This window comes from Megalops cyprinoides, chromosome 1 (genome assembly GCF_013368585.1).
Source record: "Megalops cyprinoides isolate fMegCyp1 chromosome 1, fMegCyp1.pri, whole genome shotgun sequence".
Taxonomy (NCBI): Eukaryota; Metazoa; Chordata; class Actinopteri; order Elopiformes; family Megalopidae; genus Megalops; species Megalops cyprinoides.
The window spans coordinates 49,540,351-49,567,278 of record NC_050583.1 but is presented as its reverse complement, the minus strand read 5'-3'; the positions used below and the strand labels follow the sequence as shown (position 1 = coordinate 49,567,278).

At 46.0% G+C, this 26,928-nt stretch overlaps 1 protein-coding gene across 7 annotated transcripts in view; it reads right to left on the bottom strand.

Moving 5' to 3' along the window:
* Positions 1-26,928, bottom strand: part of LOC118777007 (LIM domain-binding protein 1-like) — a 36,470-nt gene that overhangs the window by 4,653 nt on the left and 4,889 nt on the right. For 4 of the 7 annotated variants that reach the window (XM_036527724.1, XM_036527742.1, XM_036527698.1 and 1 more), the window contains exons 3-8: positions 4,947-5,049; positions 3,682-3,726; positions 3,041-3,116; positions 2,167-2,269; positions 1,192-1,364; positions 346-468 (exon numbers count right to left, since the gene is read on the bottom strand). In XM_036527724.1, coding sequence (XP_036383617.1) covers positions 346-468; positions 1,192-1,364; positions 2,167-2,269; positions 3,041-3,116; positions 3,682-3,726; positions 4,947-5,049 — 623 coding nt within the window. Of the gene's footprint in view, positions 1-345; positions 469-1,191; positions 1,365-2,166; positions 2,270-3,040; positions 3,117-3,681; positions 3,727-4,946; positions 5,050-9,530; positions 9,602-14,710; positions 14,813-26,928 lie in introns of those variants that run through there. The other 3 variants (XM_036527708.1, XM_036527733.1, XM_036527751.1) reach the window with 3 other exon arrangements.

The window sequence follows — 26,928 nt, the reverse complement described above, 5'->3', positions numbered from 1 at the left end:
GGTATGGGGTGGGGTACTCCTTTGCACCCTAGCCTATGCTCTGGTGTTGGGGGTGCGGTTGGGATATTGGTACTCACTGAAACCTAGCCTATGCTCTGGTGTGGGGGTGCGGTTGGGATATTGGTACTCACTGAACCCCAGCCTATGCTCTGGTTTGGGGGTGCGGTTGGGATATTGGTACTCACTGAACCCCAGCCTATGCTCTGGTGTGGGGGTGCGGTTGGGATATTGGTACTCAGTGAACCCTAGCCTATGCTCTGGTGTGGGGGTGCGGTTGGGATATTGGTACTCACTGAACCCTAGCCTATGCTCTGGTGTTGGGGGTACGCTCGGGGAGCTACTCACATGCATGGCCAGGATGCTGCGGGGGATCATCTCTCTGTGCTGCCGGATGCTGAAGTGCCACGTCTTTATCCTCATCATGTCATCATACATGAACTCCAGGTACAGACGGCCCTCCACGCAAACCTGACACAGGGGTGAGAAATGGGGGCAAGAGAGGGGGAGAGAGCAGAGAGAGAGCAGAGAGAGAGAGAGAGAGAGAGAGAGAGAGAGAGAGAGAGAGAGAGAGAGAGAGAGGGGCGATGAGTCACAGGAGGGAGCGAGGTCACTTACGGAATGCAAGCACAGCCGAGAGAAACAAAGTATGTGCTACTTATTGTGACATTAAGTGTTATGATGAACCCCAAGCAGTGAAGCAACGGGCATCTACCTTTTTCTCTTTTGCACTCTGCTTAGTATTCTGGCAGTGTCTGCAGTAAAGGTATCCTACAAGGAAGCAAAGCTCGAACCTGTCCTGTAACAAGGTGTACCCTCTACTGTCTGGACAGGCGTATTAACTAACTCAATGAATATTCACTCTAAGGGTTTAAGAAGGCCCACACACCAATGCATCCTCTGCCTCCATTAGAAAAATAATGTTCTGAACATGTTTTATATTATTCTTACTGAAATTAATGTTGTCCAAATTGAAGCATTACATAATCTTATTGTAGAGACTATAGAAATGCTGTTTTGATATTTTGATTACCCATAATGCTATTTTAAGATGGGGGATACAACGAGAGAGGCTAAATACACCTATGGAATGGAGGAGTGTGTGTGTGTGTGTGTGTGTGTGTGTGTATGTGTGTGTGTATATGTGTGTGTGTGTTTGTGTGCACACGCGTGCATATCATAGAGGAGCTCTACCTGTGTAAACATAGGCTTGCCGTTCTGTGTGACCATGGTGCACTGATCACAGTCCAGTGACACAAAGTTACTGTGGAAGGCCTCCTTCGGGTGCTTCAGGATGTAGTAGAGCTCAGTGGCGCCCCCTTCGAAGATGCTGCGGAAGTACCGCGGGATCAACGTCCGCCCGATCGCTGTACAGAGAGACACACACATCAGTGCTAATTCTGCCTGAGAGATGATGAGATTTTTGTGCTTCCTTTGCTCTTGAGTGGAATGCACTGTTAGGAATCATCACCTTTAAAGTATAATGGTCACCGCAGTTTTTTTTTTTCCCTAGTAAAGGACATTTTTCAGCTGTAGCTAAAATCTGATATAACTGCCAGCAGGTACTGCCAAAGGTCATTATGCTTATCATGTATTTGTTAATAGACTTTTCCCCCAGGAAGAGAAAGCGGTGCTCGTTAGCTCATTTTAACTTTGGAAGAGTAAAACCAGCCCTCCTAAAATTAAGATGAAACAGAAGTACCAGAGGTGAGGGAATACTACTGCAGTCTTTATAACCAGACCCACCGGACACAGGACACAGCTGCAGCTCTCCTTAAGTTACTAAGCAGCATTAAAATGTTTAGACAAATCACAGCTAGAGACAGTGCCATTTGCTGTGTGAATGGCAAGGAAGTGCCGAAGTCTGAGGCAACCAAGACTAAGATCTTTCAGCATCACCAAAACACGCTCTGTGTCCTTGGTAATTTTTTTTTTTTTGCTCCGACTGCTGGTGTGGACATACATTTTGCGGTGAGCTTGCAACTGATCCTGCTCAGTTTTTAATCAAGTCTCACTGCATGTAATACGCAAATAATCCTGATCTTTATAGTTTATTTACTTAAGCGATTTAAAGGCCCACTGTATCGCTTGTGGTGATGCAACCATATATAATTAATATGTTAAGAACCATGACGATCAGGTTTATTATTAAGCTAATTAAAGGCTTACTGTATCGCTTGGGTCCGTCCTCCAGACAGAAAGTGATGGTAAGCATGGCGTCATCCTCGAAGAACTCTGTAGTGAAGGCGTCCCACCACAGGTTATCACACTCCTACAGGACAGAGGGGGGACAGAGTGGGGCGAGTTCCCAGGTTACCACATTCCCACAAGACAGAGGGCGACAGAGTGGGGTAAGTTCCCTTTTTGGGCATTCATGCCAACTCCCAGTGATGTAGCATGCTGACATAAATCAGAATTGTCACTAGATCAAATTATCACCATATCAAGCAACATCCCTTAAGCCTGAGGATGACCTGTACTGTAATTCTGCTTCCACAAATTTATCAGGATTCCAGCTTTCTCAAGGTGTAGACCACAGATTTATATGAAATGCAGCCACCCAGGATAAGCTGCATTTTAACACAGGTGGTGGCACTCCACACAACACCCTTAGCAATTACATTACTATTTAGCATTACATCACTCTGATTTAGCAGATGCTCTTACCCAGAACAACTAATATAGGTTACAATATTACATATTATCCATTTTTACAGGTGGATATTTACTGAAGCAATTTTGGGTTAAGTACGTTGCCCAAGGGTTACAACGGCACTGCCCCAGTGAGGATTCGAACCAGCAACCTTTCGGTTATGATCCCAGCTCACTACCACTACACCACACTGCCTCTCAGTAAGAAAAATAGCCAGCGTATAACAACGCATTCACAATAACCCATCTCTGCCGGGTGCGTTATTCCATGCCATTCCAGCAACGACTTCAAACTGCTGGATCTTTCCGTTTTCTAGTTCTCAATACAACAAAGGACATGCTGATGATCCCAGTACATTATTATGAATGGAAAAGCGCTCTCCATACTCACCTCCGTCCAATTCTGCAGCCTCTTGTTGAGCTCAAATATCCTGTAGTCCGCCTGGTTACCGTACGGCGTGGGCCTCCTGGTGGTGGACAGAAGAACTGTGATTCAATGGAGGCTCAACCATGCACCAAAGCCAGGTGTAATTAAATCAGCCAATCACTATTAACAGCTGACTGAATCTGAACCAATCACAGCCCTTTGCTGTGCCCGGCAAAGAGCGCAGATTCGACCAAAAGTGTCAATCATTAACGAAGTAGCTTGAATCAATGAGAAAAGCTGTGAAACAGTTCTAGCCAAAATGCCGTTCAACAGGTAAATTTTTATCTCATTAATGCCACACATTTGCCACTGACTTTACCTTCAGCTCCTCCTGTTTTCATCAATGTTGTTATTAAAGTAAATCTGCAAAAATATAGGGGCCGAATGCCCCTCCCCCCTACACAGTTTATCGAAATCTATTATTGACCAATACTTATAGTCAGTCCACTATTTTGAATTTGTAATTTCTCTAAGACCAGTTAGAACGCAGTCCAACTGAACCCACATGACAGCACAGTTGAGGTTGTCATCTGACAGCGATGTTTTTTTTTTTCTTTCTGAAGCAGTGATGTCATGGCACTGCGTGACAAGTGAGGCGCTCTTACCCAATTCCAGGCTCCAGGTACGTGGGAGGGTACATCGGAGTCGGACTGCAAGGAGAAAGGCAGGAAGTCAGGAGGGCCTCCGCAAGCACCTCATTTCACATCACAAAGCTTTCACGCCACAAACCACCGAGGTTTGGTACACATTCTCTCCCCTGTGTTGAAGGCATACAGGAACAGCAAGAGGCAAGTGTTCCCTCCGTCCCTCTCTCTTTCTGCGCCTCCCTTTGCCCCTTTCCCCCCATATCTTGCTCTCTCCCTCTCTGCCTCCCTCTCGGCTCCCTCTCCCCTCCCCTCTCCCTCTCTGCCTCCCTCTCCGCCTCCCTCTCCCCTCCTCTCTCTGCCTCCCTCTCTCTCTGCCTCCAGGCCATTTTCTCCTGCCTCTTATCTCTGAGCCCCAGTGGAGGGAAGGCCTCCACAGTACTCCCAGGCCTTTAACTCCGGCTTCCTCTTCTTTTATCGTCATCAAGGGGTAAAAATTTAAAACATACCACCACTGGGCAGAATCAATCCCCCCCGGAGCCAGGCATGCTTCCATACACTTTATCTCAAAGGCTAACAAACAGCCACTTCAGGGTGTTCCAAGACCCAGCAAAACCCTCCAATCAAAAGGCAAACAGGGCAGAAAGTGTTCCTCAGCTGCTTTCCTTCCAGAAGGGAGGGGCTTTTTCTCCCGTACTGGCCGACCTGCACCGCCAAGCTCAAACCAGTTACTTGAACAGTGATATCTGACGTGCTGGTCACGGTCCCACCATTAGTTTTAGGGACCCTTAAATTTGAAACACTGGTTGCTGTTTTTCAGTTGCGACCCCCACCCCCACCCCAAATATCCTGTGAGATGCTACAAAAGGGACAGAACACCATTCACAGCTATAAAATGTTTAAGCTGCTTCTTGGTGGCTGCAGTTTGATTTCAATAAGTTGGATTTCAATTTCTAGAGTGGATTTTGCCCACAGCTAAACAGCGACGTTTCAACTAAAAGGGTCTTCGCCTTAGGTCCAGAGATGGGGTTTGTGTTTTTTTTGGAAATCAAAAAGCTGTCATTTTGCTGCGGTAAAACACACTCAGGAATCACTATCAGTTAAGGACAGCATGTGCTTGGTTCATTAGTTCATTCATTATTTCAGTTTATTATTTTATCAGTATGTGTTAGTTTGATTCATTATTCTCCTCATTTCATTTCTTTTTACAGATGCCAACTCCCCCAAAACCTTAGGGGTACATGCATTCTTTTTCTCACCGGTCCGAGGGGGGTGGCCCCACTTACCCCACGTCTCTGTCCAACATGGTGCCTGGATGAAAAGGGGGAAAGGCGCTACCGTTTGGGGGCTCCTTTGGAGAGTACAGCTTGAACGACTTAGAGGAACAGCCTGCAGAAAAGGGGGGGAAAAAAACAGCATCGCTGGTCACAACTTCAACCACCAATCAGTGACTCTTTAATCTACCATAATACTACTAATAAAGTCCCCTCTCATTTACAGCCTCCTGCAATAAAAAGACTACTATACGGGGCCTGTAAACACATAAAATGCTTATGGTGGGAGGCAGGAGCAAAAGGATTTGTGGCAAATTCCTTTTGCATGAATAAGTCATTGTACCTCAAATCTAATTCTACACAAAATTTTTTGCAGAATTCTAATTCTACAAAAAGAATGGTGCACAATGTGGCTTTGGGTGGACATTAGTGCAAAATGATCCATCACGACAGAAAACGTGAAGTCATTCATGCTGGGCCTCAAGTCTGACACACAACAGGTTCAGTTTTAACCTGCGGTCTAACTGTTTACAGCACATACCAAGGCCCATATCATCGCACATATCAGCCATTAAACATAAAAAAATTAACTTTAAAACGATGCTCCGACCATTCGATCCTACGTAATGGAATGCTAATCTGGTAAAACACAGCAGAAATAACCTGAAACAGCCTCGAGAGTTCATGAGCGACCCAAAACAATCCATGCAACATGTTGAAATTCCACAGTAAGCCTCTACAATGCAGGGCTCAGAGAGGTGTGCCTTCAAAGGAGACCGACCTAAACATTATTGTCATTTAGCAGACACTCTCACCCAGAGCAATTTACATTTTAATTTACAGGTTTTACCCATTTATACAACTGGATATTTACTGAGGCAATTTAAGGTTAAGGACCTTGCCCAAGTGCACAACAGTGCCTCAGTAGGGACTCAAACCAGCAGCCTTTGGGTTACAGGCCCTGCTCCTTACCACTACGCTACACTGCTGTTGTGTGTGTCTGGTGCGTGCATCTTCACTCGCGTTCTCTCTCTCTCTCTCTCTTTAAAGCTCGTAGGCATGCGCTACCATAAAAACCAGTCAAACAGTCAGCGCCTCCCTTTCACAGAGATGAGCCTGCCAGCGAGCAAGAGCCTCAGCCCAACCCCCCACTCTGTCACCACTCTGTGTGCGTGCGTGCGTGTGTGTGTGTGTGTGTGTGCGTGCGTGTGTGCGCACCCGCTGGCATTGTGTTTAACCCTAGCCTGCCGCTGCCCTGTCAATCCCTCTACAGATCAGCCATCAGCCCGGGAAGAAACAAGAGGGCTGGCCTGGCCACACAGGCTGCCCTCATTCCAGTCCACTACACACTTTTTGGGTGGTGCGGCCATTTAACCACCCAGCACACACTCCAGCGGGCCTCTGTGGGACTACCCTGACCACCTGCACACAGAGACAAGGCGAGGGGGACATCTCAGGGCTCCCCCCTCCCTATTCCCACCGTCCCCAATATTAGGAGACTAATCAGACCAGCCTTTAAAGACACACCAAAATGAAACTTTATGGAGAGATAGTTTGGACTTTAATTAATGCAATTAATCACATGGAGCAGGAGTGCTGATCAAGGTGACTGAAAGCCCAGGGTAATAAATGGGGTTTTTCCCCATCCATTGATCAAAAGTGGCATCTGCAGCTAAACACCACCATCCACAGCAGATGAAAGTGTCACTGTGTCACATCAAACTCTAACATGAGCAAAACAGAGAAAACATTGATGTTTAACGCTTACAGAATTCATTTGGCACTTGCTGCAAACAGTCTAGGTTTTATTAATGTGTACACAATCAAACAACTTATTTCCGAATTTGTCAACAGACAGTCAAATAAAGAAACAAAAGCTACTCACATCCACTCCTACCCCCAACCTCTCAGTTATCACCCCAGGGAAACAAACTACTCCTGGAATCTCTGCCTACAACATGACAGGGGACAGTCAATCTAGTCTGTCTGTTCTTCACTATTTTTTAAACACTGAGTGGCAGTTTTACACAATGTTGTCAACTTTGACTTGTACAGATATATATACCCCTTAAAAAGATAAGCAATGGTTACAGCCCAGTCAGGGAGGTAATTCACATTTACATATAAAAAAGAAAAATGGAAACACAGTGTTCCAAATGACAAAACACAAAGAGAGCTCTACTAGCTCACTGCAGAACTACAACTCCCATTGACCTGTTTTTTTCCCCCACAAATCAGTTCAATGTTGTACAGCTGACAACAGTTTGTTAATTTGCTGTACCGTTACCCCAGTCATGCAGCGACGGGAGGGTGACGCTCCACAAACACCCTCAGAAAGGGTGAAGCTACCACGCGACCACCCAAAAAGAACCAATCGTAGCCCTCTGAAGTAAAGAGAAGAGCCTTGGTTCCTTCATGTCAGTTGCTCGTGTTAAACAGTGGTTGAACTCATCGCAGCATTCACGAAGCCTCCCTCTGCCGTCAGCAGAGCCCAACACCTTGAGCTGTTGACGTCACGCCCAGCAGAAACCTTCCGCCTGGAGCACACTCATTAGCTACGAGACGAGTTTACAAACAGGAAATGAGCCTCTCCGTTCGGGGGCCATCTGTCATAAATCTTTCATACAGCGCAGATTTCTGCCATTAAATATTAACGGTATGGCAAAGGACCTGTCTGTCAAATGTCACCCTATGTGAGAAGGCCACACTGCCCCACGAGTGACGCTCAAACAGGCAGTAAAGCGGTCTGTCACTGACACCACAGCTGATGAAAATCGCCTCACGTGTGCACTTATATGTTCCCAGTTACATTACATCACAGAAAGACAACATTAGCTCAGATGCTGCAGTGGCTTGTTCAAGACTGTACCCAGGTTATATTAAATTACATAACCAGCATTAAGCAGACACTTATCAGGAGCAGGTTACATTTTTTTATATGTTATCCATTTATACAGCTGGACATTTATTTAGGCAATTCTGGGTTAACAACCTACAGCAAGTGTCCCACCGGAGAACTGAACCAGCAACCTTTCGGTTTCGAGGCCTGCTCCTCACCACTGTGATACACTGCTGCCTCAAGTTTAATCAAGAGATGCACGTAATCTTTTTTCCTTACTCCTCCTTTTGGCAGTTACTGGCAACGTCAACATCATCAGAGGAACTGGCAACAACACGATCATCCTAGTTCATCTCTTCACAGAGGCGCGTTTAGAATCATACTGATCTTTCATGCATAATTTGCTTAATACATATAATTCATAGAACCACAGCAACCACATCTTCGGCGGCCAAGACCAGAATGAGCACAATCATTCCAAACAATGCTGCAAACCAAAGTGAAGCACAAGCAACAGTACCCATGTCCAGGTCCTAAACATATGAGAGACCCCAAATAAGAATTAAAAATGCAACCAAATAAGGCACAGCCGATGATTAAGATAAATGACATAACAGGACAATCATGGTGTATGCAGTAATAAGTCTCAAACTCACTCCACAACTCTGGATCCCCAGTGAACCAGATATTTTGCACATCTCAGAACACTTTTCCCCCAGCCTAGACAGCACACTTAATATTCTTTCAAACATGAAAAGTGCCGCGTGAAAGATAACGTGCTATTAAATATAGATCCCCAGTCACTCAAATGCTGACGGAAAACAGCAGCCAAAAGAATACTAACGAAAATAAAAATCGGAAACTAAAGGGGGACCTCTTGTCCTTTAATTGCGAAGAGTCCAAGCGCAGTCAATGATACAGAAATAAAGTTCATTCTGTAAACAATGCACAAGAACATTCATACTCATAGGTTACTCATTCAATCACAGAGAGCACACTAAATAGTGACCACTACCACCGCCTAGCTAACTATAACTACCTAAGAAATCAGTGTAATTTAGTTAACCATCTACTTTCTGATGCCTTAAAGCCAGTTATCGCTACATCAGATTATTTTCTGAAATGCTTTGACTAAATTGTAATTAATTTATCTAGCTAACTGGCTAAGCTATTCTCTAATCAACACCGCACAGTTACTAAAACATGCATCTTTAGCATTGGCAAGAACAAGAACGAGAGGCAAGGTGATGGCTCTCTTATGAGATATTAATCAAGATAAGACACTTAAGGTTATTCTGAAATGAAATTAATATCTACCCACTTTCTGATAACAGCCAAACTATTCAGTTAAGACCCTTTTTGTTAGCTTGCAACACGGCTAGCCGGTTAGTCAGCTAGCTCCCATCGTTCACTATCAACGTCTTTCCGTGTTAATAGCAAAAGGCATCGACTGAAAACATTTCGCTATTTAAAGTAAAATCTCTCACATGTAAATGTATCCAATTAGTTAAACATCGAAAACAAGGAAACGCCAGGGGGTGACGGTTAGCGTGCTAGCTAGCTAGCTAGCTAAGTAGGCCTCAAAATAGACCCCTGCTAGCTAGCCATTAATAGCATGCTAGCCACCTAGGAAATGATTAAAAAGTGGATTCGGAAATACCAAACAGCAGTTTTACACAAACCGTGAATAAACAAAATCTTAACTAAGAAAAAGACACCTTAGCAGTTCGATAATTTTTGTGATTTCGCCACTTTACCTGCAAAAGAAGTCCTGCTAGCTAGCTCGCTAGCTAGAAACGAGTGGTATCTCCGTACCCCGGCCGCTGTGGTAGTCAGCTAGTGATTTATTAAACCCCCCTCTCTAAGAGAAATAACACATTGAAAATTTATATGAGGGCGGAAAAGGGGGTCCGTAAGGTTTTTTCTCTATATGAGGCCTTGTCTGCTAGTAAAAACCCTAGGTCCAGACAAGGGGTAAGGAGCCCGATCAGCCCTTTGTTCCCGGACAGGCATGAACAATAAGCCGCAGGCCCTCCTCCGTGCTCCCCCCTCCTACTCCACTCCTCTCTTTCCTCCCCACTGTAGAAACAAGCACTAACCCCCTTTACGGCTCCTCTGGCAGAAATGAGGAGGCCCGGGAGCTGGATATCGCCGTAAACCGCCCCTTCCCCTTACCCTCACCCTCCCCCCGCTGCAGCGGACAGTATTTTACAGGTCCCGTATCGTGCAACTCCCACATAATATCTGCTACAGCACGGGAGAAACCGCAATAGCTTACACCTAATAACAGAATCAGTGGTGATTTTGGATTTAAATGTGGTAAAAACAATAACCACGTTGTTCAATGTATATAAATAAAATATTATTTAACATATTTGCATCCATTAGCTGGGTACCTTATCATGTTTACTGAAACATTTTAAGGGAAAATAAAGAAACAAAAGTTACTCCCGTCCACTATCGCCAAACTACCAGTTACCACCCCGGGGATCATACAACACAGAAAACAAGCTACTCCTGGAATCTCTGTCCACAGCACAAGAGGATCAGTATTATGGAGTAGTCTACATGTCTGCCCTTCATTACTGTTTTTCAACACTGGAATGCAGTTTTCCATAATGTTGTTTATATCTATTTATCCAAATATTAAATATATCCCTTCTAAATGTAAGCAATGGCGACAACCCGGTCAGGTAGTTAATTCACATATAGAGAAAAGAAAAACGGATACGGCCTCCGTATAGCATGAACTGTTCTGTTCACCCACAAGCTGAAACCGTGACCCACTTATAGCCACTGTAGATGTTGTACGGTGTGAAAAGGCCATCCGAATGTGTGGATAAAGTACACTGCTCTAAAAATTGATTTTCTATAACATATGCAAACAGCTCAGTCAACTGTATTAATATAGGCAAACGCAATTCATACGAGCACTACTCAGAGCACCGGCAGAATTTTTGATGTCATGTCCCGTCGGATGGTTTTCTTAAATCCATGAAATCATACAATTATAATAATCCTAATTGCTTTAAATTAGAAGCAAATTCAAAATCGATACACTTCTTTCCAGACACTGGGGTTCATATATGATGTGCTTCGACATGACAGAATATCATGTTCCATTAGGCTATTCAATAAGAAGCCACCGCCGTTTGTTTTTTTTATTTTTTATTTTTTTTGGTAAATCACTTGGAGGAGCACTGCGTGGGAAAAAAAAAGTTCATTTGCAAGTGGGGGTAAAATCCACCAAAAATATATAACAATTTGTTTCGAAAAATAATCTGTAATGTAGGCTGGATATATCTCTACATTGTAAAGGTAAGTTTAAAGGAGGTGGTACGTGGAGAAATACGGTAAACATGCACCGTCCTCCTCCCTTGGGGCCCAGTAGCCTATGAGTTTTCCCAAGAGAGTGTAGCTGTTCCTTCTATGAAACGCACCCCTTCACTGCGGGCACAAACTGAACAGTAATCTTATCACGCACAATATATTGTGAATATTTTCCAACTGAAAATGCTGAGTGGCCTGAGTCCATTAAACCTCCAAATCATTTCATTTTTAAAAATAAGATATAAGAACCTGACTAACGTCTGTTACATTAATTACTCGCTGGCGAGCTACATAAACAGAGTGACGCGGTTTCTACAAAGGGGCAACCGCGTGGCAGGGGAGGGAAAACAATTTTCAATTAATCACTGTGCCGAAAATATTGTAAATGCATTTTCATGAGTTAATGAACGAAAATACACGAGGTGGAGTGGGGGGCAGCATCCTGTGTCCACCTTCCTGCGTATCCATGGCAACAGTCAATGGCACAACTGGGAAGGAGCCAAGAAGCACATATTGAATTGTACATACAGGTTAATCCCTTTGTATGCGTGGGTCAGGACCAGCAGGCGCGGTGTTTCAGTGGTAAGACAGAGAAAAATAATGAATTTATTTCTTAAAGCTAAGTCGCCCATCGCGCAGCACACGCACAACTGTTTAGCCAGTAAATCAATCAACCCAAGAGTAGGCTACAGTTTATAGTCTTGTGTATTAAATGTATTATGCAGAATTCAGGTTTGTAGCACTAGCAAAACTACAGCCTGTATAGACTAAATATCACCACTTATTCACCTCACAGTCCTCATTGTGAAATCCTGGTAATATTGACAGTTTGTTTGTTTATTTGTTTTGATCTGATGCTACCACAGAAGTTCTTCATTACGTAGTATGGTCCTTGACCAGGTGTCCATGTCATGATTAATAGTTTAACATGACAGCAGTCGACAGAAAGACCAAAACATGATTCGTATACCTTGCAGTAGAAAGGACTGCCTTAATGTTTTCATTATTGCTGGGTTTGAGTTTGGATTGCCATGCAACGTGGGGAAAAAGGCCAATTGAACCTTCACAAGAACTCTTAATTAAATGAAGCAGGAAAGCTCATTAACTGTGCGGTAGCCCCGACATTGTGCGATGCTCCGTCGGTTTGTCTTTTGTTAACCTCTTCATTTTTAATAAAAGATCTCTAACTAATGCAGAAAGAGACGGGACGACACAAAGCGATTGCGCGTCTAATCAGTAACCATTTCCCATCAAAAAGGGATCTGCATGTATTCACTGTAACAAAAGATCTTCATTGACTTCATGATTGCTACTTGTTCCTTATAACATGACAAATTTCTTCAGAATGCTCAAATCATTTTTGTTTCTTTCCCTGCTTTCGCGGGGAGTAGCGGAACTTGACGAAAAAGCTGGATGGGGGCAGATGCTAAACGCTAACGATCAGGAGCATAGTTGCAATACAGTAATTGACAGTACTTCTTAACCTTGGGACGAAGGCAACATATTACATTACATTATTGGCATTCAACAGACGCTCTTATCCAGAGCGACTTCCATATGTTACAACTTTTACATTTACACAGTTGGATATTTATTGAGGCAATTCTAGGTTAAGTACCTTGCCCAAGGGTACAGCAGCAGTGCCCCAGAGAGGGAACTGAACTGGCAATATTTTGGTTATGAATCATACTCCCTATCAAGTGCTTTCTTCTATCTGCTGATGTTTTCTATACATAAGGGTTATGTTTTTTACATTCATCTACCTATATACAAGCCTATATACTGTATTTTAAGTTCATGCACCTATACACACAGGTAAAGAGGTGGTGGAGAGTAAATATATCCAGAGGGAAAACTGCCCCCTACTGGTCCACCAACACCACCTCCAGCAGCAACCTGGTTTTCCCAGGAGGTCTCCCATCTAAGTCCTAACTAAAGCCAGCTCTGAACAGCCTCAGCTATCAGGCAAGAGAAAGTTGTAGGCCAGTATGGCTTTAAAAAAATTCCTATGCAGTTTTATTTTTTGCAAGTTTAAATTATCGGACATGGAATTTATACATATCGGTCCTGTCATCTTGCAGATCACAGCCTGTCTTCTAGCATAATTACAGTGCGGTTCCTCTCCAGCCTTCTCAGGTGTCTGTCTTCCATGCCTTCCTTGTGAGAGCTTGATATCAAAGCTGTCGAGGGGCACCTCAGATTTCTAAGTAAGGATCGTCTCCATATTTTCTCTGCCCAGGGAGCTGCCTGTCAGCTTCAAACAGCCACAGTCACACCTTGAAAGACTCCCTGCCTGTGTGCTCCTGATCTGAGGCATCCTTTCATCTTTTTGGTGTCGGAATTCATGATAAATCCTGGTCCAATTAGAAGATACGTTTGGATTTCACATGGGAGTGGGGGTGTCATAATTGATCTGTGCAGCCTGTAGTCTTCTTAACCAGTTTCCGATTTGAAGAGATCCATGGTCCTTCCCATCATTGCAGCCATGGAATGGACAGTATTTGCATTCTGATGTCACAAGGACTCCAAAAGTGATTTCACTGCTTATTGCACTGCATTATTCTTCATTGTGAGACAAGTAGTAACTTATAGCCACTCAGCATCTAATGTCAGTTTTTCTCTGTATTAATTGGTACCAAAGGTATACTAAGCAACACCTTCTTGAAAATCGGAATGTATAATGACTTACAAAATAAGTAACTCCTTGATCGGACCCTGCAGACCACCCCAGATTCAGAGTTTTTCAGCCATGTGTCCAAACCTCAGCAAGTATTATTGTAATTTATAAGATTCAACACTTCATAGCAAGGTGACGCGTGATTAGAGCACTGGACACCTTTAAATGACAAGTGATGCTCAAGTGGGCCTTTCTGGAAAAAGGTAGAGCACCTTGGCCATGCTGAAGGTACCTTGTGTCTGAATGTCTCTGAAAGAGCTCTCTCTCTCTCTCTCACACACACACACACACACAAACCTGTCCATCCTTGAAAAACCAATACACTGACTGACTACTTTAAAAACTTGTTCGACCACAGGGTCTGCACTCTCCAAATCACATCTACAGCTGAGCTGCTACAGTATTACAGTGCTGTTCTACCATCTGTATGACATCTTTAAACTCTTCACTTTCCCTCCATATTCCAACATACTCCAACTCTTGGTAGAGGAAGGATTCTTGAATTATTTACAGTTACACATTCTCTAAATTACGCAGCTTCTCCTTAAAAGTCACCTTCCAGTCACACAAGTTATCTTGATCTAACGGTCCTCAGCCGTGCAGATTATCACATGGTGCCACACAAACAGAATGTTTACTTGACACTTGAAAGGAGATTTAAAAGAAAAAGGGTTACAGACCCTACCTTGTGGGTCCTGAGTGTGAAAAAACATACAGAAGTATATTCCTTCTACTCAAACAACCCTAGCACCAGAAGTGGTATTAGTAATGTCAATCCCCAGGTAGTTAGAACCCTCCTCACCTCTCTTTGCCTTCATTTAAAGATTCTAGCCGACCGTCGGCAGGTTATAATGACTCAGAAAAGCTAACAGCCTGTTCCCCCTGAACCCAGCTGTGAGGAGGTAAAGAGAGAAAGACGGAGTCCCCCACCTGCAGTCTCAAGCTGGTCAGCCATGGCCGGAGAGGGGGTCCGTCCAAAAGCATGCAAGGAGATTCTGCGCTGTGCCACTGTAGTTGGCTCAGTGTGGCTTTCTGTGTGGGACGGGGGGAGATATCGCCAATACCCAGACTGCAAGCGTAAAGGGTGTGTGTGTCAGGGGGCAGGCAACTGCTACGATTGCACTCTTATGACCCTCCACTTTGACTCAACAGGAAACCATGAGGCAGGTCTGTCAGGGTTCTGATAACACCCCCCTCCCCCGCCCCATTAGTTAGGGTGCTAGAGAGGCAGGATTTCCTAATGATAGTGAGCAGAGCACTGAGGCTAGAGCAGAGCACTGAGGCTACCTTCAAGTGAAAGGTTTTGTTGACCTCTGACCTCTGCCATTTCCACTGCCGTTCTCAACAGTGCAAATAAAGAAGCGTCCAGACTGGACCAGGATCTCAACACTTTGTTTGTTTGTTTGTTTTTATTTATTTATTTGCCAGCATCCAGGCCTGCTTTTTGTTATTATAAATTGCCATGTTACTTTTTACACAGTATAATTTTTTTACTGCTGGGTATTTACTAAGGGAATTCAGGATAAGGGCACAACCATGGTTCCTCACTTGAGGCGTGAAAATGCATCTTATTGATTACAAGCTAAGTTCATTTAACTTAACCAACCTCTGTTCCAATCTGCTCCATATGCGGCATAAAATACACATGTCTCCTTTGTCAGGCAACCCTAATAAGCCTGTTGAAGTTTGCATGGGTACTACAGTTTTGGGTTTTTTCATAAATTAGAATATACTTTCTTCATGAACATTTTTTGCGAATGCCCTAGAAGCCAAGCAAACAGCACAGCAGTGAGAGAGAGGGTGCAGAATTAGCATTATTCCTTGTTATCCTTAAACTGTCTGCATTTGCAATGTGATTGACTTGGACTGTTGCCATGACAAAACGTAACCAATTGTTACCAATGGTAACGACATTTTGCAGTGGCTCAACACTGCATTTTGTGGTGAGGTTTCAGGAGCTTTACAGCCTGAGACACAGCAGGACAGAGTAACTCTGTCCACATTCCCTGCCATGTTCTTCTGGACGGATAGCATAAGCTGTGAGCATTTGCCTCTGTGTCTTCATAGCATCTACCAGATCAAGTTGCACTACACCAAGTTGTCGAAGCATTACGCATGCATTCAGCAGACAGCCTTATGCATGGCAACATACATTCTTTATGATAATTTTCACATCCAGAAATCCAGTTATGTGGCTGGAAATTTTACCAGAATAACAAGGGTAAAAACCACACCAACAACCTTCAGATCCAGAATTGAGCCGTCTGAGCAGTGGGATAATATGGTGTTGTCTAACATGCACTGAGAAGAGGTGTGTTTTAAAGTTTAAGAGAGACGTGGAGAGCGGGGCGCCAAAACCCAGGACCATGCAGAACACGGCCCCCTTCCTTCACAGCATCTCTCAGAGCAACATCAGGTTGCCAAGGCAACGACGGTCCTGACGGAGTGGCAACTGTGAGCAGCCTATTAACAGCTCTCCCTTCTCTCTCCCTCTCTCTTTCTCTCTGCCCCTCTGCGTCTCTGTCCCTCTACCTCTCTCTGCCCCTCTCACTGTGCCTCTGTCCATCTCTCCATTTATGTCTGAGTTCCTCTCTCTTTCCATCTGTGTGTCTGTCTCTCTTCTGGTCTCTTTGTCCCTCTCTCTCTCTACCTGCGTCTCTGTCTCTCTCTAGCTCTGTGTCCCTCTCTCTGTCTGTCTGTATCTGTCTCTCTGTCTCTGTCTGTGTCTCTGTTCCTCTTTCATTGTATGTGTCTGCCCCCCCCATTTTTTTCTCTCTCTTTCTCTGCCTCTTTCTGTATCTCTGATCCTCTCTTTCTCTTAGTGTCTATCCTCTCTCTCTCTCTGTATCTGTCCCACTCTCTCTAGCTGTGTTTCTGTGCCTCTCTCTGTCTGTGTCTCTGTCTCTGTCCCTGCTGTGTGACCCTCTTTCTGTGGAAAAAAAAAACAGCAGTCAGTCTTGCTGTCCCTCACATGAACAGCACAAGTGATACCTCATACTTCATGTAATGACAGGAAAGGACACACCCCCACATCCACAGCGAGGGGAGCATGCACCAGGCAAAAAGTCTTAACATGCCTTATTAACATGCCACAGAGTCATGCCAAAAAAAACTCAGAGTACAAATTTGGAAAAATTAAGCAAAATCACAGAGCTGCTCAATTCTCGTGTGGAAGACTGATGCGACAAGCACAGCTCTCACAGATTAATTTTACACTTATGAGCTGTGAACATAAGGGCTAGGTAGCCGAGGGATTTCCCTAACCTGTGCATCCCGGGCCTGGGCACTGACAGCAGGTACTCATTAACTGATGTCAAATCCAGATCGGACTTCAGCTAACAGCTCAATCAAGCCTAATTAATGGAGAGCTCAGCTGGAACAAACACTGCTGCGCATGGTGCAATCCCAGGGGATGATTAGGTGGCCAGATTGTTAGAGCCAGGTTGGGAATATGGCCAGGACACTGAGGGTTAATACCCTTTCTCTTTCAGTGAGTGCCACAGTATCTTTAGTGACTACAGGGATTCAGAACCACGGCATGACATCTCATCCAAATCACTCCCCTCCATTTATCTAACTTCATTTGGAAGACAGCCTTATAGAGCATGAAAAAATACAGCTTTGAATCAATATCAATTAAGAAAGTCCACTGAAGACAGAACAATATATTCAGCCATTATATCCATCGAACTAGACAACACAGAGCCATTACCTAGAATGAATGACAAGTGTGCTCACAGCTGCATCTTGCATAGACTTTTTCATGCTATAACTGATATATTAGCTACAACATCAAATCAAGTTGACAGAATGGTGGCTGACAGTGCTATGGTTAACAAGGCAAACAAAGGAAACAACAGATGTCAGGGCAAATATGATTGGAAGCTTTTTTTTGTAGAAAGAAGTTACATGTCCTCTGTAAGTGCAAGTTTTCAAATTGCTACTTGTATTGTGCAAAATTCCCAAGTGCAAAATCCTCTAAGTTCAAAAGCAATAACACACCTTCCAAACAGCACAAAGGCTAATAGTGCTGACATAGCAGCAGAAGAGGGTCAGGACTCAGGTGAGACCCAGGTGCATTCTGATGAGGTAAGCATTCAGACGGCAATTAGAATGTGATGACTCTGCTGTCCTGACTGGGGTATGTACATCATTTCACCAGCAGGGGGCCAGAGCTGAGATGAGCAGATCCTCACAACAGAGCCTCAGAGGAGAGGATTGACAGACAAAACTCTTACAGAGCAGTGTCCCTATCGCTGTGCTGCTGGCCCCTACTGGCTAATCGGCACCACTTCCAAGTGCAACCCCAGTAAGCTTCTAACGTGGCACAAGAAGACAACAGGGTTGTTTGTCTGCTGTCATCATGTAAACATCTCCCATCTACAGGGTTAAGTACAGATTTGTGCATACCGTAACAGCACTTGCAGTGTGTGTTCTCAGGCAAGTACCACTGAGCAGAAAAGGCCAGATGATTAAAAAATACTAACTGCAGAGTCAGAGTGTACACTCTTGAAGTGCCAGTTTCTAACTCTGTTCATTAACAACAAACTTCTCAGATATGCAATCCTACATCAACACAAAGCCCACATCGCACACACAGATCATTTATAAACAGGGAGTCCTTATAGTACTACACACCTTTATCTCTACAAAACATGTGTGGCAGTGACAGCCATCAATTGCACAGGGATCATGAATGACAAAAATAATTCTTCCCAGGACTTGGGTGTTTGAATCTGTACTACACCACACAGTTGCTGGAACATTAGAGCCTGGAGCTGAGGGTCTTGGTATCCAATCCCTGATTGGGACACTGCTCCAAAGGTGGGAGAGGAGCTCTTACCCAGAGCAACTTGCATAGGTTACAGTTTTTACATTATCCACTTATACAGCTGGATAGTATAGTACATTCCTTTTAGGTACCTTGTTCAAGGATACAGCTGCAGTGCCCCAGCGCAGAACTGAACCAGCAACCTTTCAGCAACGAGCACTGCTCCTTGCCAATACGGTACACTGCTGCCCCAGAGGAATAGCACAACACAACAAACTACACCATGTGGAACTGAACATTGTGCAGCAGAAGCTGATGCTGTGTGCTGTTGTAACATGCTGAGAGATTTGATATCAATTCGGTATTTACAGATGTTACTTCCCACACCCCTACCCCCTTTGGATTTTGAAAATATTTAGCGCATTTAAAAGTGGGGGATGCGTGGGGCGAGGCTGGGAGAGGTGGACAGCAGTGTGGTGAAGTGGTAAGGAGCAGGGCTCATAACTGACTGCTTGCTGGTTTAACTCCCTGCGAGAACACTGCTGTTGCACTTGTGGGTGTGGTACTTAACCCACAACTGCCTCAGTACATATCCAGCTGTACAAATGGACAACATGTAAAAACATGGATAAAACTATAACCTATGTAAGTCAGATGAGAGCATCTGATAAGAAACTAAAAATGTAAATGCTGATGTAGGGTGTACAGTCATAAGGATTGCAAGCTGCCCTGAGGACCTGCCTTTTCACAAACAATTCATCCAAATAATGCTTTCAAGGTTCACAAAAGAACCAGGGTGCAATTGTCATTTTTAACAGCATAGGCTGACTTTTCTTACCCCCAAAATTCAAGACCAGTTGTTACAGACACCGCAGTGTGAGAGAAACGGCCATGCCCCCTACATATTGTCACTGTCGTGCTGGAGCTGTCTTGCGTGTGCTGCACGACGCTCTAACCGCGATTACAGAACTGTGCAGGCGTATTACTGGCCCCGCGGAATCGCACGCGCGCCACTTCGCACTGTAAGCCGTAAACATTAGGCTAACGTTGTTATCGGAGAATTCTGCGCTGGTGTAAATCCACACCCCAAGGGTCGATTATCCTCTCACACGGCTTAAAATGTAGCGCATCCATATGATACATAAACACACATACACAACCACGCAGTCTCACTCCTCCTGGGCCTCGCGGCTGCACAGGGCTGGCCAGGAGCGATAACCCAGCAGCGACAACCGCTGTGCACAAGATCAGGTGCATGATTGTCGAAGGTTGGGCACCATGTCGTGTGTTCTGTTCTGCCACAAGATAAACAGAAACGACGGGGACGCGCACTCCAGTGCTGTCAACACAAAGCCAGAATACAACGAGCCCAGGCTGAGAAGCCCTATTCGGACGTGCAGCGTATGTGTCTTTTAAACCGACAGTACCTGTATGCATTTGTCTTCCAAGCGGACCACTGTGATGCCGCGAAACACGGCTCGATTGAAAGAAAAAAAAAATAGCATGCAACAGTGGTAAACCACAGTTAAAGAGACCAAAGTTGTAGTGCACAGCTATACTACTTTCAAGGTAACCGCATATGACGTTAATGTGCTTTATTATTTCTTGTGCTCGAGAGTAATTATTGACCTACATAGCCGTATGGATAATGTATTCTCACTCGGATAGTACAGTGGGGACAACAGGTGAGGGTTCAAGGAATCAGGAAAGCCTCAAAGATTATTTCACCCCTCGTCTCAAATTGCCACTTTCCTTCCAAACGAGCACGCATGTTGTTGTGGAACGGTTCGTAATAACGCAGTTCCAATTGCCACGGGAAACCTGCCATCTAGCGGTACTCTGAAGAACGGCAGTTGTTTTCATTCAGCGCACTTGTTTTCGAATCCAGGAAGGACGCATCGAAACAGCGGGCAACAGCGGTGAAAGATAATCGAGCATTGCGTCAATGAATAGATCCAAACACATTGAAATATTTTCCATTCCATCATTACAACAATCTGCTTAATTCACCATATTTACAAACACATTATACCTCATAATACGAGCGTGTGTGGTACAAACAAGCATATGCAATTGATGTAATGCTGGTATTCAACCAGACAGTGGCGTTAAAGTCAAGCACCACTCGACTCGCTGTCAGCGCGTCTTTTCCGCCCTCCATGGGGGGCTTTTGTTCATTATAATTTGCATTGCTTCTGAACATCGTTTCTTTTCTGCACGGATCACAGGAACATGTAACGCCTGCCCCCAGCGAAAGAGGGAGCGAGGAGGGGCACGTTAGACTAAACAGCTCCGCGCAGCAGCGTCTTTGAAGGGAGCTGATTAGGGCGCTGTTTCCCTTTGTGTCGGTTCTCTCTTTTTTCTTTTTTTTTCATGAGTAGTCTTTCGACAAGCCTGGAAGCAGACCAAAACCTACACCGCAGCGCTCCTCCTCCTCTTCTTTTCTCTTACATTCTGACATCAGGGGCACCCCTCTGGTTTTGACTGCCAGTCCAAAGTGGTTTGGACCGGTGAAGCTTCGGCATACCACTTCGTTCTCTGGCCGCCGTGAACCATGACAGAGGAGCAGCGCTAGCGTGATACTTTTATTGAGGAACTTTTATTTTGACGCGGCGTATTGTATATTGGTACATTTTTAATGTATCTGATTTGGCGGTCTTTTGGCGAGGATGTCAAGGGGGTGATGGGAAAGAGAGAGAAGAGTTGGAGTGACACGATGGCAGATGACTGTAGCTCCATCCTCTCTGTCCTTTTTTATTACTATTACGAACTTGTGTAACGTTATAATCGAGAATAGCCTGCCGTTGACAGTAAACCTAAGTTCACTTTATACCTCTCAGTTCTGCACTAAGTTTGATTGTGACCCTTTTCGTGCTGTTCAACATCTCTCAAAGCCAAGTGCATACCCACAACCTTACACCACCCTCTTGGTGGCACCAGTTTGCTGAAACAGCTAAATGCCGCGCGGGTACCGGTGGGGGTTTGCCAGTTTGCCCGTGAGCTGGCCTGGATTGGAGGGGAGGGGAGGAGTGGAGCCCGGTGTCTCACAGCTAAATACACACTGTGAACACACTGCTCTCTACACTGAGTTGAAGATGCTGGTATCTGGCCCAGGAGGAGGGGGTGTGTGTGTGTGGCTAGGGGGGGTATGCACTGGGAGTAGGGAAGGAATACTATGGATATAGTATTTTATAAATTGCCAGAATAACAAAGCGAGCCACACCATCCTAACCCACCAAACAACAACACAAAACAGTCCCTGACTCTCTTCCTGCATGCAACGAAACCAGAAGGTTGCAGTTTCAAGCCCCCCAGGTGGTATGCTGTTATTATACGACTGCATACCAGGTAATTATCCTGAACGAGGCAGTAAACCTGAACTGCCTCAGTAAATGCCCAGAGGTACGGATGGCCACATAAGACGCAAGCAGCGCAGCGGTGACCGCAAGGTGTCAAAGCTGAGCGCTGCTGCCACGCTGTGGGGTGGCAGGCCTTTGTGCGGGGGGGTGCGACCCCCTCAAGAGCAGCCTCTGGATTCACGAGCCTCTGATAAAGCCTCTCTGACTCATTTCCTCGCGCTCTGGCTGACGCTTTCCGTTGAAGTCCGGCTTCCTACCTCCTGACCTCAGTGACTCAAGCAGATCTCAAAGCCACAGGCTGCTTTATTCAGTCCTGAAGGCTCGCTGTACATGGCTCCAGCACACTGCAAGGCACAAGTGGAAAGGCAGGTGCCACAGGGAGCCCACCATCCCTGTATACATCCAAGAGTGTGAAGGATAGTCTTCACCTTTCCCCCCAAAAAAATGTTAATTGTCTTATTTGTTAAACATTTTTAACAGGATCCTTGTTACATTACATTGTCCCACCATTCTCTACATTACACTGTATTACATTACATTAATTTAGCAGATGCTCTTATCCAGAGCAACTTGCAAGACAAGAGAACAGAAGAATGTCCATCCAACTTAAATGAGAAACGGTGTCAGACCAGCTTAACAGCGCTCCCAGACCAGTGAGTGCGAGCACAACACCACTCAAGCACTACCACAAGTTAACTAACTAACCTGCTCACCTGACTCGACAGCTTAGAAGCTAAAGGAAGCCAAGTTCACATACTACCTTGTCCAGCACCCACCTTTTCAATATTTGAGCTCATGCCAATCAACATCATCTGAACAAGTTAATCATTTAATTATAACCATCTTTGTCTGTGTAATCCAGCAATTAGCTAATCAGCGTCACCTGCCAATTGTGGTATATTAAATACAGGTGTGTGGCTGAAGAGCAAGCGGAGTTGAGCCAGTTTGGCTGTGTGTTCAGGCTTGTTCCTTTTGTCTGTAATTCTTTTTTTCTAAATAAATTACCCCCCCCCCCCCCCCCCAGCTTTCAGTGGGGTGAATTCCTGGACCTTGTGACTCCGCTCCGGTTAGTCTTCTCATCCAACGATAAGCCGCAGCGGGAGACCGGTGCAGCGTGTTGCTTTCTAAATAAACCCGTCCCGCGGAACAGACCCGCTGGAAATCCTGTAGGAAATGTGCTCAAAGCCATGGCAAACGAGCTGTCATTGTGATGTATGACGGTGCAACTGTCACATCCAATAGGTCGTGTTTGTTGGGGGGGGGGGGGGGTGGCAGCGAGGAAGCCCCAGCCAGAGATGCAATGACATCATTGTGGCCAAGAGAGACTGCTGTCACAGCAGGAAGGAAGCTGCGGTGTGTGTGTCTGTGTGTGTATATGTGTATGGGGATATGTGGTGTGTTATTCTATTGGTTTGCGGAAGTGTGTGTGAGAGTCTCTATGTATATAGAGATATGTGATGTGGTGTGTGTGCTTTTCTGTCTGTTTTTGCAAGTGGATGTGTGTTTGTGTATGAGGATGTATCCATGTAAGTGTAAGGATGTCTGTATGTGCGTGTGTATGTGTAAGGGTATGTGTGTGTATTAGAGTGTGCGTGTGTGAATATATGAAGTTGTATGTGAAGGTGCTTGTGTGCTTGTATATATGAAGTTGTGTGCGTGTGTGTCTATACATTTGAAGTTGTGTGTGTGTGTGTGTGTGTGTGTGTTTGTATGTATGAGGTGTTTGTGTGTGTGTGTGTGTGTGTGTGTGCGCGTGTATGCTTTTCACACATCCTCCAGAGCCTCTGCCTCTCACAGCAGCGGTTGGGGGTGTGATGTGATGTGGTGTGGTGTGGAGGTGAGGTGTTGTCTAAAGTTAGCGCTGTGGTTTTGCAGTGAGTGGGAGACACCATGAAGACAGCACACCACAGGTACCTCTGTGCTCGGTGCGGGTGTACATGGTATGCCTTGATTAGATCTCCCTCTCATCCTGGGGCTCTCTGTGACACCCCGGAAAGGCTCATGACAGTTCACTTCTCTGCAGGGGTCAGAGGTCATGCAGCTTATGTGGAATTCTCTCATGTGTTAAACTCACCTGTAGCTCTCACTTGTTAGCTGACATGGTATTCCCTGTATGTCCAATGCACTTAAAACTACCTACACTTGCCGCTGTGGCTGTGCTTAACTCTCTCATTCTTGTTATATTCAGTGTCTTTTTTCCCTCTCGGTCTGATTCACCTGAGCAGACCCATACAAAGAAGAGAAGCATCCCTGGTTTTGGAAAGGCCAGCCTTTTCTGTGCCAAGACTGTCTCCTGTGTGTCTCCCTTCTGTCCCCTGACCCATTCTCCACAGAGTCAAGCTCCTTGCAGTCACAGGTACCTTCCTCTAACACACCACATGCCTTTGTCAATAGGGGGAGGGGCCCTGTCAATGCAAGGCAGTGTGTCATTCTTCCTCCTCCAAAAAACATTGTCTCTATAATGAGACTATCCTCTCCACTCCACTCTCTCAGTTTCTCTGTCTGTCTGTCTGTTTCTCTTTCGCTCTGTCTCTCTTTCTCTCTCACTCTCTCTTACTCTTTCTCTCTGTCTCTCTCTCCTTCTCTGTGGCTCTGAGCTGCTGGAGGTGGGTCTGGCATACTGAAAGGAACCGGGGGGGGGGGGGGGGGGGGGTGGTTGTAGTAGAGCATCAGACACAGCGCAGCCTGCCTCCCTGAGAGGAAGTGGTGGTGGCGGTGTGGGGGGGGGCACATCTCTCCTCCCGCGCTGATCACACCTGGCCAGGGGCCAGACGCCAAGCCCCCAATGCTGCTCTCCTCACTGGAAGCCATTTTGTCAGAGCTCTCCGCTGCAGTGAAGTCAGCGTGTGAGAGGTTCTGTGGCAGGCAGTGGCATTCGGGCAGGGGAAACGGAGAGCTGGGTCCCCAGGCTCTGTTCCGGCGTGCATGCCCCCACACCCCTGAACCCCCCCCCCCCCCCCCCCCCCCAGTGCTGCCCTTTCGCCTCCCGGCTCCAGCCTGAAACACCACATCAAAGGAGCCTGGCTTTGTTTGGTTGCCATTTTGGTTTGCTGCTTTTAAGTCATTTTCCTCTAATCAAGGGCACCATGGGGCTTTCTGCATGAGGTAGCACAGCACAGCGCAGCTCCCTCCCTGACAGAAAACGTGTGTGAGTGAGCGAGCGAGCGAGAGACAGAGAAGGGGGGGGGGGTTGGGGGGTGGTGTATGTGCGTGCGTGTGTGTGTGTAGGGGTTGGGGTGAGGGGGGGGGGGGGGGGGGGGGGGGGCTAGGGGGGTGGGTAGGTTCAGGGGGGAGACAGTACAGGAGGAGGGAGGTGGGGGGTGGCGGGGGGGAGGATTGCAGCACAGACAGGCTATTTTTGCAGGTTTGTCTCATCAAAAAGGACTCCTTTCCCTCCTCTCCCCTGAATTCTGACATTTTCACAGGCAGAGCTGTGCCTCGGCAGATCGCGTTTAAGGTCCTGTGAAATAGTGTGACACAGGCGCACGCACTCGCGCTCAACAAGGTAACACAAAACACATGTCGGCCCCCCCTCTGCCTCCACCACCCCCCCTGCAAAACACACAAGCGTTTATCAGCCCAGCATGATGTCATCGGCACATGCAGGGGCACATGTCGAGCAGAGCCCTCTGAACATGCGCACACGCACGCACGCACACACGCGCGCACGCACACACATCGCAGCCCACATAGGAAAGGGGGGGGGGTGGATCTCTCTGTCCAACAGCACGCAGGAATGTAAACAAACCAGACTTCAAACGGGGGCCTGCGCTCCGATTTGTGTTAGCGCCCCGCACCAAGGAGCAGTGAGCAGAGGGGAACGAACACCCCTACGAAAACAGGCACCTCAGACGCCGCGAATGAATCGAACTATGCGACGAAAAGAGGGTTTAATAAGCCCATGGAGACTGGAGGCCCAAGACAGAGGCAGACACTGATTCAGTTCCTCCAGATCTTATTAGAAAAAAGAAAAGAGGACAGGAGAGTCAGCTAATGAACACACACACAGGAACTTGCATGAAAAAAACAACAACAAAAAAACCCTGACTGTTCAGAATGGAAAGAAGCTAAATCATAGCCTCTCCCCTCCCTCCCTCCCTCCCTCTCTTTCTCTCTCTCTCTCTCTCTTTCTCTCTCTGTTTCTCCCTCCTCTCTTTCCATGCCCCGCAAAAAAGGGGGAGGAAAAAAAAGCTAGAACAATCAAGCAAGACACATGTCTCTGGAAATTTCCATGAGCACGCTCATAAAATATGCACTGTAGTGAAGGCGATCGGCTTGATTTTTCAAACTAATGTTATCCCCCCCCCCCCCCCCCCCCCCCCCCAAAATGTTGGCCTGTTTATTGCACGAGCCGCCAAAAAGGCTTTCAGGGCTGGGTCTCCCTCGCTCCGAGATCAAAATCAGCCCGCCGAGCCCTCTCTGCAAAAACTGTTTGCATTGTCTCGATGGGGAAGAAGGCAAGGCTCGAGAACCAGTCTAAACTTGCATCTTCTTTCTTTTTTTTCTTCTTTCCTTCAGGTCCAAGGCTTGCTCCAGCCTTTCTTCGTTAACACCTTTTGAATGCAGAGGTAAAGCATGAGCTGCAAAATAAAAGGGAGCTGTGTAATTGACCGAAGGGTCCTCTTTTTCTCTGTTCAGTGAATTCCACTGAACGAGGCGCTCCTCCGTGCCTGTGTAAAATTGCGCCGCCCTGAAAAACAGGGGCGGCTGAGACCTTTCAGGCTCCTCACAGGTAGACGGGCATGTAGGGGAACAGGGAGCCGAAAAAGGTAAAGGGGTTCCCCTGGTGCCCTCAGAGTTGCCCCCGGCCATGGCCCACTCTCTGCCCTGACCCTCATAACTTCCCCCACCCCCCTTGCCCACCCCCGTTTACAGGGCAGTAAAAGTACTCCGCTCCTTGTGTGACCGAAATATTAAACAAATCCACACGCCCCTGGTTCCCGTGTTTGAGGGAGAGAAGTGGTGAGTTTGTGTGGTGCTGATAGAATGACTGACACTTAGAGTGACCCCCATAAAGC